Raw genomic sequence first — 13,165 nt, 5'->3', positions numbered from 1 at the left:
AAGTTCAATTGTTATTAATGTGGCAACTAGAACTGAACAATAATCCTTGCTTCCAATGTGCATTTATCAGAATTATTCTTTGGCTTGTAACATTTTTTGCTTAATTTAGTCCTTGCATGACTCCAAATGAGCATTAGGAACACTAGAATGTCTCTCTCTCTCTCTCTCTCTCTCTCTCTCTCTCTCTCTCTCTCTCTCTCTCACAATCAATCATTTTCAGATTTTTTTGTATATATAGTATACAAAAAAGCCAATGAATTTTGTCTTAACTCACTGTAATTTTCCCCCCTCCATCTATCAGTAGCCCAAGATTTTGCATATGTTATATCATTGAAATATCACTTTCCAAAAGGTGAGCTTAACAACTTGTTAATGAGTGATTGTACATAAACTTCATGTAATTCAGTTGTTTTAAGAAGTTCTATAGGATTATTTAAAGATGCAAATGACGAAGTATTTGCATACTCTAGCGAATTAAACCATTTAGTTTGTAATATAATAGGTACTTGCTTTACACAGGAGAGAAAACAAAAATTTATATTCATCCATAAAATTTTGTTCTTATTGCTCTATTTGAACCTATAGATTTGTGATTTTCTAATTTTGCTGTAATTTCTTAAGTTGATTTTTGGCTTTTTTCTGCTACCTTTCTTGGGACATTGATTTTAAAGATGGCTCACAAAACCTCTTTATTATTCCTTATCTTATCTTTTCAGCCATGTTCATGTTTCAAGCAGAAAATACTGATTTTAATTTTTTGTTATTGCTTATAAAGAGTTGTAATGAGATATAAATTTTGGTTTGTGTAGAACTAAAAATTTGTTGTTTTATTTTATATTCCAGGTTTCTTAAAAATGCAAAAGATATTGATGGTAAAAATCAGGACTTGAAATGGCCGTTAACTCGTGCAGTGCAGTTATTAAAGGCTGCCAAGTTATCAAAGTCTCCAAAACAAAGGCTTCGAGAAAACAGTGTTACAGTATGTTTCCTTTCTTGACATATAAGTACCTTATGACTGTGTCCTTTTCTTACTTTTGTCTGTTAGCAGTATTTAAAAAAAAAAAAAAAAGCTTTCACTAATTTATCATATGATGTTATCAGTACCTCTATAGAGGCTAGATGTTTGATATTAAATGATGCTAGATATTTAGTCTGCTAGGATGTGAATGTTGGTGTTGTACATTTGCACTTTCAGGAAACTAAAAAACTAAAAAATTGGCCGAGGTAAGAAACTCAACTTACCATGTTGCTGGTTGTCATCATTGGGGTTTGTCCTGAGCAGGTATGGGATGGGCTGCCTTGCATAAAACACTTTTTTTTTTTAAATCTCCACTTCCTTCCTTCCAATATCTCGGTTGTTGGAGAAAGGGAGAAGTCAGACTGATTCTGAAGTTGACCTGTTTTAGTGCTTTGAATGTTATAGAAAAAGGTGTATTCACTGAAAGTTAGTATGTTTTTTTGATTTTTGTAATATGGTTGTTGTTGTTATTTGGTTTTTAGGAGCATTAGCAACTAAGGCCATATTGCTCTGGGAATATGCGGTGGTCATTCCCTGACCTTTCCACATCCTCCGTATTTGGTGGCGACGGGCTTGAACCCCAGTCTAATCAAGAAGCGTGTGCTATGCACTGCTGCTCCTTCCCACCTGGCTACGGAGGCGCCCTGTAATATGAGTCATATTTAAAATTATTACAGTATTTGTCAGTTGTAACATATTCAGTTATAGAGTAAATTTTTTATTGTTAATTGTAAATAACAGTATGACATCCTCTTCTAAGCTGTGAACTCACATTTAGAATAGCAAAAATTCCTAACAGTATAACATATAACACAAATGCACATGAACTGATAAACAGTTTTCACAATGTTAGAATTTGTTGCTGGCCACAATTTATGTTCTCCATAATTATACTGTACTGTGAAGTTTTTGCTGTTCTTAACTCAAAAAAGAACATTTGTGAAGGAGGGGAGAGTGATAATCTAAGCCACAGTTCAACCCAGCCTTATGTTATTTTCTGTGGAAAGTTATTTCTGAGATGTGGGTTTTTGATTTATGCAAAGCATTAATCACATAACTAGAGATATCTATTAAGAGGGGGAAAAAAGAAAAACACTGATTTTCTTCTGTGGCTTGGAGAAATGTACATATTTTTTTTACACACTCAATTTTGAAAGGGATTTCAGAGAAATCATAATTTGTACATTTTATTTTTATTAAACTTTGTTAATTTGTTGGAATGCAGAATTCAAGAGGGGAAATAAGCTTTGTGTTTGTTTCTGGCAAACATGAACTCGGTGGCATGTGCTAGAATATCACCATTTGACTACACTTTAAAGATTACTGCACAGCAAACTAAAGAAAGTGGTAAATGAAATGAAGTTATCCTACTCGTTTATGAATCTTATGGAAACTAAAAAAAACTATAGTATTCTTATTGTGTGATGTACTTTTTTTTAATATATACTTGTGAGGCTTTAAATAAATGAGCTGTTCCTTGTTACTCTATAGTACTGTACTGTAAATTGGTTTCTTCCTATCAACATGCTCTGTTCTCTGTATAGTTGTTTTTTCACTTATCACTTGTTTAGAGAGGTCTGAGTTCAATTCCTACATATGGAATTTATAAAGCCCCTCTTCAATTGTGGTTATCTGAGCTCAGGTGGAGAAAGTAGGTATCCCCCTTTAGTTATTCCACAGTTTCAGTCCCCCGCAATGTTCAAATTTGCCCATGAACATGCTAGTACAGGCATAATACGTAATGGTGCGATATGGCTTAAGTCACTGATGTGCCTAAAACCCAGAAACAACATGTAAACATGGCTCATTTGGAAGTGTGCTATTTTTATGAAAATCAACGGTTTTAAAAATTTATTTTTCAAGTCAAAAAAGTTTGAGCTGTTAATTGCTCTGTCTGTGGATAATAAATAATAGCTTTTGTATATAATAGATGTGCATCCATTTGTTATAGACCAGGAAAAGTGAAAAATAAGTTCCAATATAGACAATTTTTGAATACATCTAGTACTGACAATTCTCCATGACAGGCTGCCAGAGCAGGTCATGGGGTATTGTCAATTATATACAGGAATTTTGGTAGTAGGGAAAAGGAGGTGATTATCCTTTTGCATAAGGCAATGGTAGGCCACGCCTTGAGTACTGCATACAGGTCTGGAGGCCTCATTTTTGGAAGGATGTAAAGTTGTTTGAGCATGTACAGAGAATTGGTGAGGGGAAAGAAGGGGTCCTCTTACCAAGAAAGTTAAGTTCTGCAAATTTCAGCGGCTGGTGACTAGGCACCTGCGAGGTGATCTGATTGAGGTGTATAAGGCCTTGAATGGGTTGAGCACGCTGAATTCTGATGGGATTCTTCCGCTTGCTCAGATTACGAACCTAAGGGAAAATGAATTCAAATTGAGGAAAGACAGTTGTAGAATAGATGTGTGGAAATTTGTCTGTAGCCAGCGGGTGGTTAATTGCTGGAACAAACTTCCATCTGTTGTTGTGGAAGTTGATAACTTAAATTCAAGGAGGAACTGGGCAAACTTTTAGAGGGATTGGATGTGTGACAATTTTTTTTTTGGTTGATGCTACATAACCTCATACGCTTGCTTTCTTCCATCACACGCCTCCATTATTAGTACTACCACTACCACTATTGCTGCTTAATATTTTTATGTAAATGTACATTATTTAAAAATTACAGTAATATTGCATTTGTGCTTTAATATGAGGTGTGATTTAAAAAAAAAATAATAAAAAAAGTTTGGGAACTGATTTAAAATCTTGAAATTACTACGTCATATCAAGTTGTGTATTGCCACAACATATTTGGTGACTCATCTAGACATAATTCACAAATAACCTGTTTATCTGCAGTCAGTCTGAATTAGTGTGTGTTGAATAGAAGATGTTTTGTTGCTTTTTAAACTGAGTGATTTTACTGTGTAGCGAATTTGAATCTTAGAGAAAAATTCAAAATAAACCTGTGAAATGTTAAAGACTGCTTTCAGAAAAGATGCTATTATTGTTTGTTTGAAGATGTTTCACTGGTTTAAAAAGTTTAAAAAGAGTTGCTTGTCTGTTGAATATCGTCATTATTCTGGCCACTCAACAAATTCAAAAACCACGATTCACTCGTAAGAGTGATTAGGGGTGATCAATGCTTAACTATCCACAGAGTTGCTAGTAAAATTGGTATTTCTTATGGGACATGTCAATCAAATTTAACACAAGATCTGGGAATGTGACACATTTCTTGCATCCTCACTGATGATCACAGAGCAGTGAGCTCTTGCATGTTTGGATCTTTGTTAGCATGCTGCTGGTGACCCACAGTTTGTTTGAAACAGACTGTCTTCTCAGTGGAAGACTTCTACACAGTTCATAAAAACTAGATAATCGTAATCAAATGCAAAGATCATGTTTCTCCTTTTTTTTTTGTTTTTTTTTTTGATTCACCCGTTGTTCTTATGAATTTGTTTTGCATGATCAAATAGTGAACCAGAAATACTACAAAATAGTGCCATGAAAATTGTGTGATGCTGTTCACAGAAAATGGCTTCAGGGAATTGGCACTTGCATCATGTAACACCCCCATGCCCTCAATGGGCCCCGAGTGCCAAGCGAGTGACTAAAGCAATTCTTCAGTGATTTGAAAGCGATTTTCTTAAAAGAGCGATTGATTGTAGTTGAACATTATTTTCTAATTTCCAAAGTTATATAATTTTGCTCTTCTAAAGTAAAGAAGTCAGCTTACTCAACAGAAAGGAAAGCCACCTTTCTTCTTGTATATAAGACTAATCTACTAACGCACTAACACTAACAACCTTATTGCTTGGTCACTGGTGGCACCGCCTCCTGCCTCCACGTGGCGGGGCTGGAAGCCTGGGAGGAGAAATCCACTCTCCCGGGACTAAAAGGAGCAACTATGGACAACACAAAACAGTCCTACTATGGATCTCTTGATCCAGATTCAAGTAGACATGACGACCATGATAATTTGAATAAATCCCATGCTAAGAGACAAAAAAAAAAGAAGGGACAGATTTTTCTGCTCCTCTCTTCTTAATATTGCATTCCTCCACAGACCAACCATTGAGTAAGCTCTCCCCATTTTTGATTCAGAAATGTCTCGAAAATGTGGCTGGGCCTCCAAAAATGGTTCGGCGACTAAGATCTGGAGACCTATTAGTGGAGATGAGTGAACACAGACATGCTGAAAGACTCTTGAAAATATCTACCTTTGGTGGAATTCCCACAAAGGTTACCCCACATGCCACCTTGAACTCCTCTAAAGGGGTAATATCTGAATGGGATCTTCTAAATGTATCAGAGGATGAACTTGTCTCCGAATTAAGTAACCAAAATGTAGTCCAGGCAAAAAGAATTGTCATCAAAAAAGATGGAGAGCCTGTCCCTACACGAACAGTCATATTGACATTTAAGTCACCAAATCTCCCCACAACTATAAAAGCTGGATATCTCAGATGCCATGTTCGACCGTACATTCCCAACCCAGTTCGGTGCTTTAAGTGCCAAAAATTCGGTCATTCACAAATTGTGTGCAGAGGTATAGTCACTTGTGCTTCTTGTGGTTCAAAAGAACACACACATTCGGACTGTAATAATGAAACCCAAAACTGTCCTAACTGCTAGGGAAATCATTCTGCTTTCTCTAAGGACTGTATCCAATGGAAAAAAGAGAAGAACATTCAGAGATATAAAGTGTCATATCAAGAGGCAAAGAAACACTTGCAATCCCTACTAAATCATCTACATACGCCTCAGTTACTCAACAGCTACGCACAATATCAACTCAGACTGACTGCTCCGTCCCTCCAAATATCTCTATATCTGGTTGGGCGAAATCATTACTTACTTCATTAAAAGAACAATCTCCCTCCAAATATGCAACCCAAGAAGTAAATACTCCGGTAACAATACCTCCAGATAAGAATCCCAATCAGCAACCGAAAGTACAAACTAAGAGCTCTGAAAAAACTGATACGCACGCATTCAGATCTGATACCATGGACACTGATGAAAAAGCGGATGAAGATGACACATTTCTTGAAATTCATCCAGAAGGTGACATTGACACAAGCAGACCAGTCTTCTCAAAGAAGGATAAAGGAAAAATTGACAGGCGTAAGCAAACTACCTCATGGAAGTTAACAGACACTAGCTAAAACCAAACAATGGATACAGTTATTCAATGGAATTGTCGTGGGCTCCGTGCTAACTTTGACGATTTTTACGATCTCCTATCTGAATACAAGCCTTTTGCAGTATGCATTCAAGAAACAAATCTCACAAATGCAATATCTATGAAAATGAAGCATTACAATATGTATAGAAAAGATAGAAACTTATCTAATTTAGCTCATGGAGGAGTAGCACTCATAGTGAACTCTTCGGTGCCCTCTAGACCTATCCCCCTGCAAGCATCTTTAGAGGCTATTGCTGTCCGTGTCACCTTCGGAATCACAATAACATTAGTTTCATTGTATCTATCACCAAATCATACATACACCTTTGCTGATTTAGATAATTTTGTAATGCAAATACCTGCTCCCTTTTGTATTATGGGTGACTGGAATGGCCATCACCCGTTATGGGGTTCTCAACATCTTGACTCCAGAGGACAGATAATTGAAAAAATTTTAGATAAACATAACCTGACAATTTTAAACACAGGTGTTTACACATACGTGCATTTATCATCTGGCTCAACTTCTGCTATTGATCTTTCAGTATGCTCTCCAGTGATATTTCCTCTCATAGACTGGACCGTTACTAATAACCCTCGTGGGAGCGATCACTTTCCTATCATCTGTACTTTCTGTATAAGTTCTACCCCTCAGAGTAACATTAGGACAACCTGGAAATTTGCTAAGGCTAACTGGATTAAATACCAAGAAATAGCTCACTTAGATACTGTGTTCATAGCAACCCACACAATTGACTCTGCAGTAAGCTACATTACAGACACAATAATGAAAGCATCCGAGACTGCTATACCAAAATCATCATCCAAAATCCAGCTTCATCCAAAAATGTGGTGGAACGAAGCATGCAATAGTGCTAAAAAAGAAAGGAACAAATATTGGAATATTTTTCGAAAACATCCAACCACAGCTAACCTCCTACAGTTTAAGAGAGTCAGAGCTAAAGCTCGTCATATAAGACGGGAGAGTAAAAAAGAAGCATGGGCGCATTGTGCCTCCACCATAAACAGATCCACGGATACTTCTACAATATGGAAAAAAATCAAAAGAATTAATGGTAATACTCGCAGACAACTTCTCCTATTCTACTTGTAAAAGAGAAAGAAATCTCTGAACCTATAGAAATTGCCAATGCCTTAGGTACTACGTTTGAAACGCTTTCAGCTGTTGCCACATATGAACCTGCATTTCAATTGCTAAAATCCCAGACAGAAAAATACAAACTAAATTTTAATACTGTCATCCTTCATTCTTATAATCTGCCTCTGACCATGAATGAATTGCGTAATGCACTTGCACAAGTGAAAAACAGTGCTCCAGGTCCCGACGGGATTTATTACACCATGATCTGTCATCTAAGTGAGGAATCATTAACTGTACTCTTACAACTGTATAACAGAATTTTCTTAGAGGAGTATTACCCCGCTAGCTGGTGCCATTCTTATGTGCTAGCCTTCCCGAAACCAGGGAAAGACCACACAGATCCCAAAAATTACCGTCCTATTTCTCTAACCAGTTGTCTGGGAAAAACATTGGAAAAAATAATTAACGCCAGCCTGACATGGTTATTAGAGACTCAAAACATTTTAAGCCCAAGTCAGTATGGTTTCTGGAGAAAAAGATGTACGCTTGATCTTATTATCAAGGCCGAAACAAATATCCGAAATGCGTTCTCGAGAAATGAACACCTAGTTATGGTATGTGTTGACATCGAAAAGGCCTTTGATACAACTTGGCGATATGGGATTCTTCAGGACTTGCATAAATTTGGACTTCGGGGTCATCTCCCAAAATTTATTAAGAACTTTCTAGGCAATAGATCCTTTCAAGTCCGATTCCACTCTTCATTATCTCGAGCATATGTACAAGAAGAGGGAGTTCCCCAAGGATCAGTGTTGAGCGCCACACTCTTTGCCATTAGGATTGATTCTATTACCAAGTGCATACCTAACACAGTTGACGCATACTTGTACGCTGACGATCTTGCCATGTCATGTCATTCTCAAAATATGAGACTTATTGAAAGACAACTACAAGGCACCATTAACAAAATAGTCTCTTGGGCCAAAAATAATGGATATCGGCTTTCTAACCAAAAACGACTGCTGTACACTTCTGTCACAAACGTTCTTTACATCCGGATCCAGACCTTCAGTTGGATTCTCATTGTATTACTTTCCAACCTAGTATTAATTTCTTGGTGTAATATTTGATAAAAAATTAAACTTCCTGGAACATATAAAACATATTCGTACAAGTTGTCTTAGAAAACTAAATCTTCTCAGATTAATTTCTTCTATGTCGTGGGGTGCAGATCGTTACGTGCTGTTACATCTATACCACTCACTGATCAGATCCCGGTTAGACTATGGGTCTCCTGCATATGACTCAGCCAGGCCAAGTGTATTGAAATGGCTTGACCCTGTACATCACAGTGCACTAAGAGTTGCACTGGGGGCTTTTCGCACATCACCAATCTTAAGCCTGTATACCGAAGCCTATGAACCACCGTTACACCTTAGGCGGGAAACTCTACTACTAAATTATGCAGCCAAAATCAGCAGTCTCCCACATCATCCCATGTGGCAATGCCTCTTCACGCCAAAATGGAGAGAAATCTATCAAACTAAACGGCGTTACAACAAACCATCTGGCATTAGGCTTGAAGCTTTGATCACAAGCTGGGGCCTGAAGTTTTCTAACACTCTCCAGGATACTAGCATGGAAACGCAGCCATGGCTTTCCATGGCTCCAGTACATATTGATAGACATTTTCAGCAATGGGGAAAGAATAACTTCTCCAATATCAACATTAGACAAATACATATGGCTCACTCTACCGAGTTTTGCAGCTTCATTCAGCTATACACAGATGGATCCAAAACTGGTAATAAAGTTGGCACAGCTGTAGTACTACCAAATGCCACCATCTCCAGACAGCTCCCACCAGAATGCAGTACTTATACCTCAGAGTTATATGGTATTCTACTAGCCCTAGAGAATATAAAAGAAGCCTTGTACGCTAAATCCATCATTTATACGGACTCGTTGAGTGCTGTTAATGCTCTACAGTGTAAATCCTTCCCTAGTCATCCTCTGATACAGAAAATTTTAGCACAGTTATTAGCACTTCATGGACGTGGACAGCTCGTAATATTTTGCTGGATCCCTGGACATGTTGGAATCGTAGGAAACGAGCAGGCAGATTTAGCTGCTAAAATTGTTACAAATGTGATACCATCAAATTTCAGGACTCCTTATATTGATCAAAAGTCCTTTATCAAACAGACATATAAAGAAGTGTGGACACGCTTGTGGAAAGATCAGAAAAATAATAAACTTTTTGAAATCAAGAGAGAACCTAAACTGTGGCAATCCAGCCTGAGACGAAACAGAAAGGAAGAAACTATTTTAGCCAGATTACGCATTGGTCATACTTTCCTCACTCATAGCTATCTACTAACAAACAGTGACCCTCCACAATGCAGTAATTGTTTATGCCCACTAACAGTAAAGCATATCATCATAGAATGCCCGCAATATCAAAAAGAACGGAAAACAGCCTTTTCCTTTAATTTTCATAATTACAATCATTTAACACTGCAGTGTGTCCTAGGAGATCGAGAGAACATAATGACATTTTTCTTTTTCTAAAATTTATTAATAAACATCACCTTATCTGAACTGCTATCTCCTGTAAGAAAAACGAAGGAAATATCAGACAGTAATTAGTGCATTATAGCCTAAGTTGCTGATGCACCAATAAATCTAACAAACAACAACATGCCCTCAATGCTTTGATTTTCAAGAATTTCTGCATTTAAGTAGACAGGTATATTTGGGGGGGGGGGGACAAGGGTGGAGAAAAGCATTCACATCCATTGTCACCACATGTATTCCTTACTATCTGTGCTTAGCAGAATGGATTTAAGGATCTGTCAGATATGCTGTGTGCAGCTGCTGTGGTAGATGTTGCACATGGTTGTGTCATGGGTAAAGGACCCTGTACCTACAGAAAGTGCAAGTGGAACTATATATGAGATCAAATGTCCAGATTGTGGGCATTGCTACATAGGTGAATTGATGCATAGGTTTAAAGATTGTATGAGGGGAGTACGTACGTAAAAGCAATAGAATCTGCTGATTATGAGAAATCTGCTGTGGCTGAGTATTTTTGAGAGGAAGAGCATTAAATCTCTCCATGTAACATAATTATTAATTATTCACATAGATATTAGCACCAGAAATGACTCGAGAGGTTACCAATTTGTTTGTCAGAGCATAACACCATTAATAGAGATGGCAGAGGTCTGTATTAATCCAATGTTCAAGACTGTTATCCTCAGATGGGATGAATGGTTTTGCCTACTGCTCCCAAGCCATTTCTTGGTCAACATGCACGTGTGGAAGATAATTTCTGTGTTCCTTCAGTAACACATACTGAGCCATGATCCTGTGGGCGTCACTTTCAGCTTCATAATATTTATATATATACTTTTTACTTTTATTGCTTTTAACTTCATAGGTTTATCAGTGTTTTCTGTATTAAGTTTTTATTAAAGATATTGCCATATATACAGTTGGTGTATTTACTGCAGTTCTTATGAGTGGTTATTTTCCCAACCCCTGAGGCCTATTTGAAGAATTTGTAGTCCTGCAGCACTCATTAGATTTAGCTTCCTGCCCCCCCAACAGGTTTAAAGCTCTGTTGAGAGGTCACAGATTTGCAATGACTAAGGAAATTATTCAGAAAGTGACACAGGAATTACTGTATTAGCAATTCCAAAAGAAGCATATTGGGAATGTTTCAGATGTTGCAGTAGAATTGGAATCAGTGTATACAGCGTCAGTGAGATTGCTTTGAAGGGGATCCATTTGAATAGCTGGTAAGCTTCACCACTTCCCAAATATTAGTGCTGTTTAATCCACTAATATCAAAATAATAAAGTTTAAAAAAAAAACAAAAAAAACCTCAGTGAAATGAAACTTTTACAATAAAAAAGTTTATTTAATCGTTTTGTCTTTTATGTATAAAAATATAGGTATAGATAAATTCTGAATTTTTTAAGATGGGTGTTACAGTTCCCCCAAAACCCATGTTATGTCAGGATTATATTTATTCTTTGGTTAAACAGTGAGACCATCTCTGGTCAGTATACACTGTAATCTTGGGTCCGAAGTCTTAATTTTTTACCATATTTCATTCCATATTTCCTGTTGCCCCTCGGTTTTTGGCACTAATTGTGATTTTTTTTTTCCCCTTTGCGTAATACTATTAGTATTGGCCAGAAAGTACAAGAAGCCAAAGGCTTTTGGTGCATCAGCTGAAGAAAAAAACCTGATGTGTATCCTTCTCATAGATACCATTATAGTAGGCCATTGAATTCCTCACGTCACCAGCCTCAACCATGCACGGAGGCAACTTTTTGAATTTTTGTTCCCTATTTCCAACATCATTTAATTTCACCGTGCTAACTATGTATTTTAGATTCCCTCTCTCCCTCTCTAAGGCACTAAGTTACCAAACTCTGCAGTCCACATATTCAAAAATGTATTAACTATTTATTTTGCTGTATATGTGTTATAGTAGTATTAATAGGTAATACATTTTTATTTTCATTTTAAGAAAAAAAATTTTGGATAGAGCGAAATCAATTATAGATTTGGATCAGCACCTAAATTATAAGTTTCACCTATTTACATTAAATAAGCAGAAATTTTTTTTAAAGAAATATATACAACCATATTCATTGTTTTTTAAATGTTGAATTTTTACTTTGTTAATTTTTCAGTTTGAAGAGGAGATACTTCTCTTTTTAACTTCACTGAATCTCCAGCAATATAAGTGGGAAGACTTGACAGTGAAAGGTATGTGTTAAATATTTCTTCTTATGCATACAGAATAATATAAATTGTTATATTATTTTATAATTTTCTCTCTGTATCCTTTTTCATTGTTTTTTTTTTCAGGCTGTTTAATTACAGCATGGCTGTATGTAGTTACAGCCCCTTACAAGCTTACTGTTGCAGTTTGCAGCAAAATTCACATGTGGTATAAAAGTGTTAGTTTGAATTGTTAATCTTTTCTTATGTCAGAAATATCATTCACTCTGAAATGAAAAATCTTGTGCTCTTTGAAGATAATAAAGCACTCAAAACCTACATTTTCATTATTGTTTATTTCCGAATTGGAAATATGTACATAATGGGGTCAAACAGTTTGTGGTACTTTCTTTCCACTTCTTCAGTGACTGTAAAGACAGTAACTAAGGGTTATTGTTATGAAATTCTTAATTTTTTTTTTTTTTTTTTTTTGTAGAATTAAAAGTTTCAGTAAATCAAACTAAGATTGAAGAATTTTGTTTTAAGGTTAACTTTTATATGGTAAATAACAATAACATGTAAACATTTTCCAGCTGTCTTTGCAATATATCACCATCACAAAAGATCACTTGTCACAAGAACTTGTTGATTTGTTTATGGGTGAACACACACACACACACACACACACACACACACACACACACACACACACACACACACACACACACACACACACACACAGGCTGTTTAAGGCACAATCGAGCAGTTCCCCCAAACAGGGTGCCAAAATTTAGGGGGTGCAAAATGCCCCAAAAATTCACTGATTTGCTGTAAATTTCAAGTCAGAGAGGGTACACCAAAAAATCTTGTACAGGGTGCTGATAGACCTGGGGCTGCTTCTGCATGCACGCACTCAGAAGCAGGCATAGAATATCATTCTAGGATATTCTACATATCCTAGAATGATAAAAAATCTCAACATTTACTCAACCGGTTAGAAAACGCTAATGCCAATAATAAAGATTGTCTAGTCTACTTTGACATTATTAACATGTTCACTAATGTCCCATTAAAAGAGACTAAGACCATCCTCCACCAAATACTAGGTTACCAG

At 36.5% G+C, this 13,165-nt stretch overlaps 1 protein-coding gene across 1 annotated transcript in view; it reads left to right on the top strand.

Annotated features, from left to right (window-relative positions):
* The window catches only part of LOC150090202 (uncharacterized), a 59,943-nt gene that overhangs the window by 23,731 nt on the left and 23,047 nt on the right, over positions 1-13,165 (top strand). Inside the window, exons 5-6 of the mRNA XM_090390200.1 lie at positions 844-979; positions 12,021-12,096. Of these exons, the coding sequence (XP_090246326.1) occupies positions 844-979; positions 12,021-12,096 (212 nt within the window). The remainder of the gene's footprint in view (positions 1-843; positions 980-12,020; positions 12,097-13,165) is intronic.

Source organism: Mastigoproctus giganteus, chromosome 2 (assembly GCF_048544385.1).
Source record: "Mastigoproctus giganteus isolate SK-2022 chromosome 2, ASM4854438v1, whole genome shotgun sequence".
NCBI classification, from domain to species: domain Eukaryota; kingdom Metazoa; phylum Arthropoda; class Arachnida; order Uropygi; family Thelyphonidae; genus Mastigoproctus; species Mastigoproctus giganteus.
Note: the sequence above shows the minus strand (reverse complement) of the source record. Positions and strands in the feature narration are given on the sequence as shown.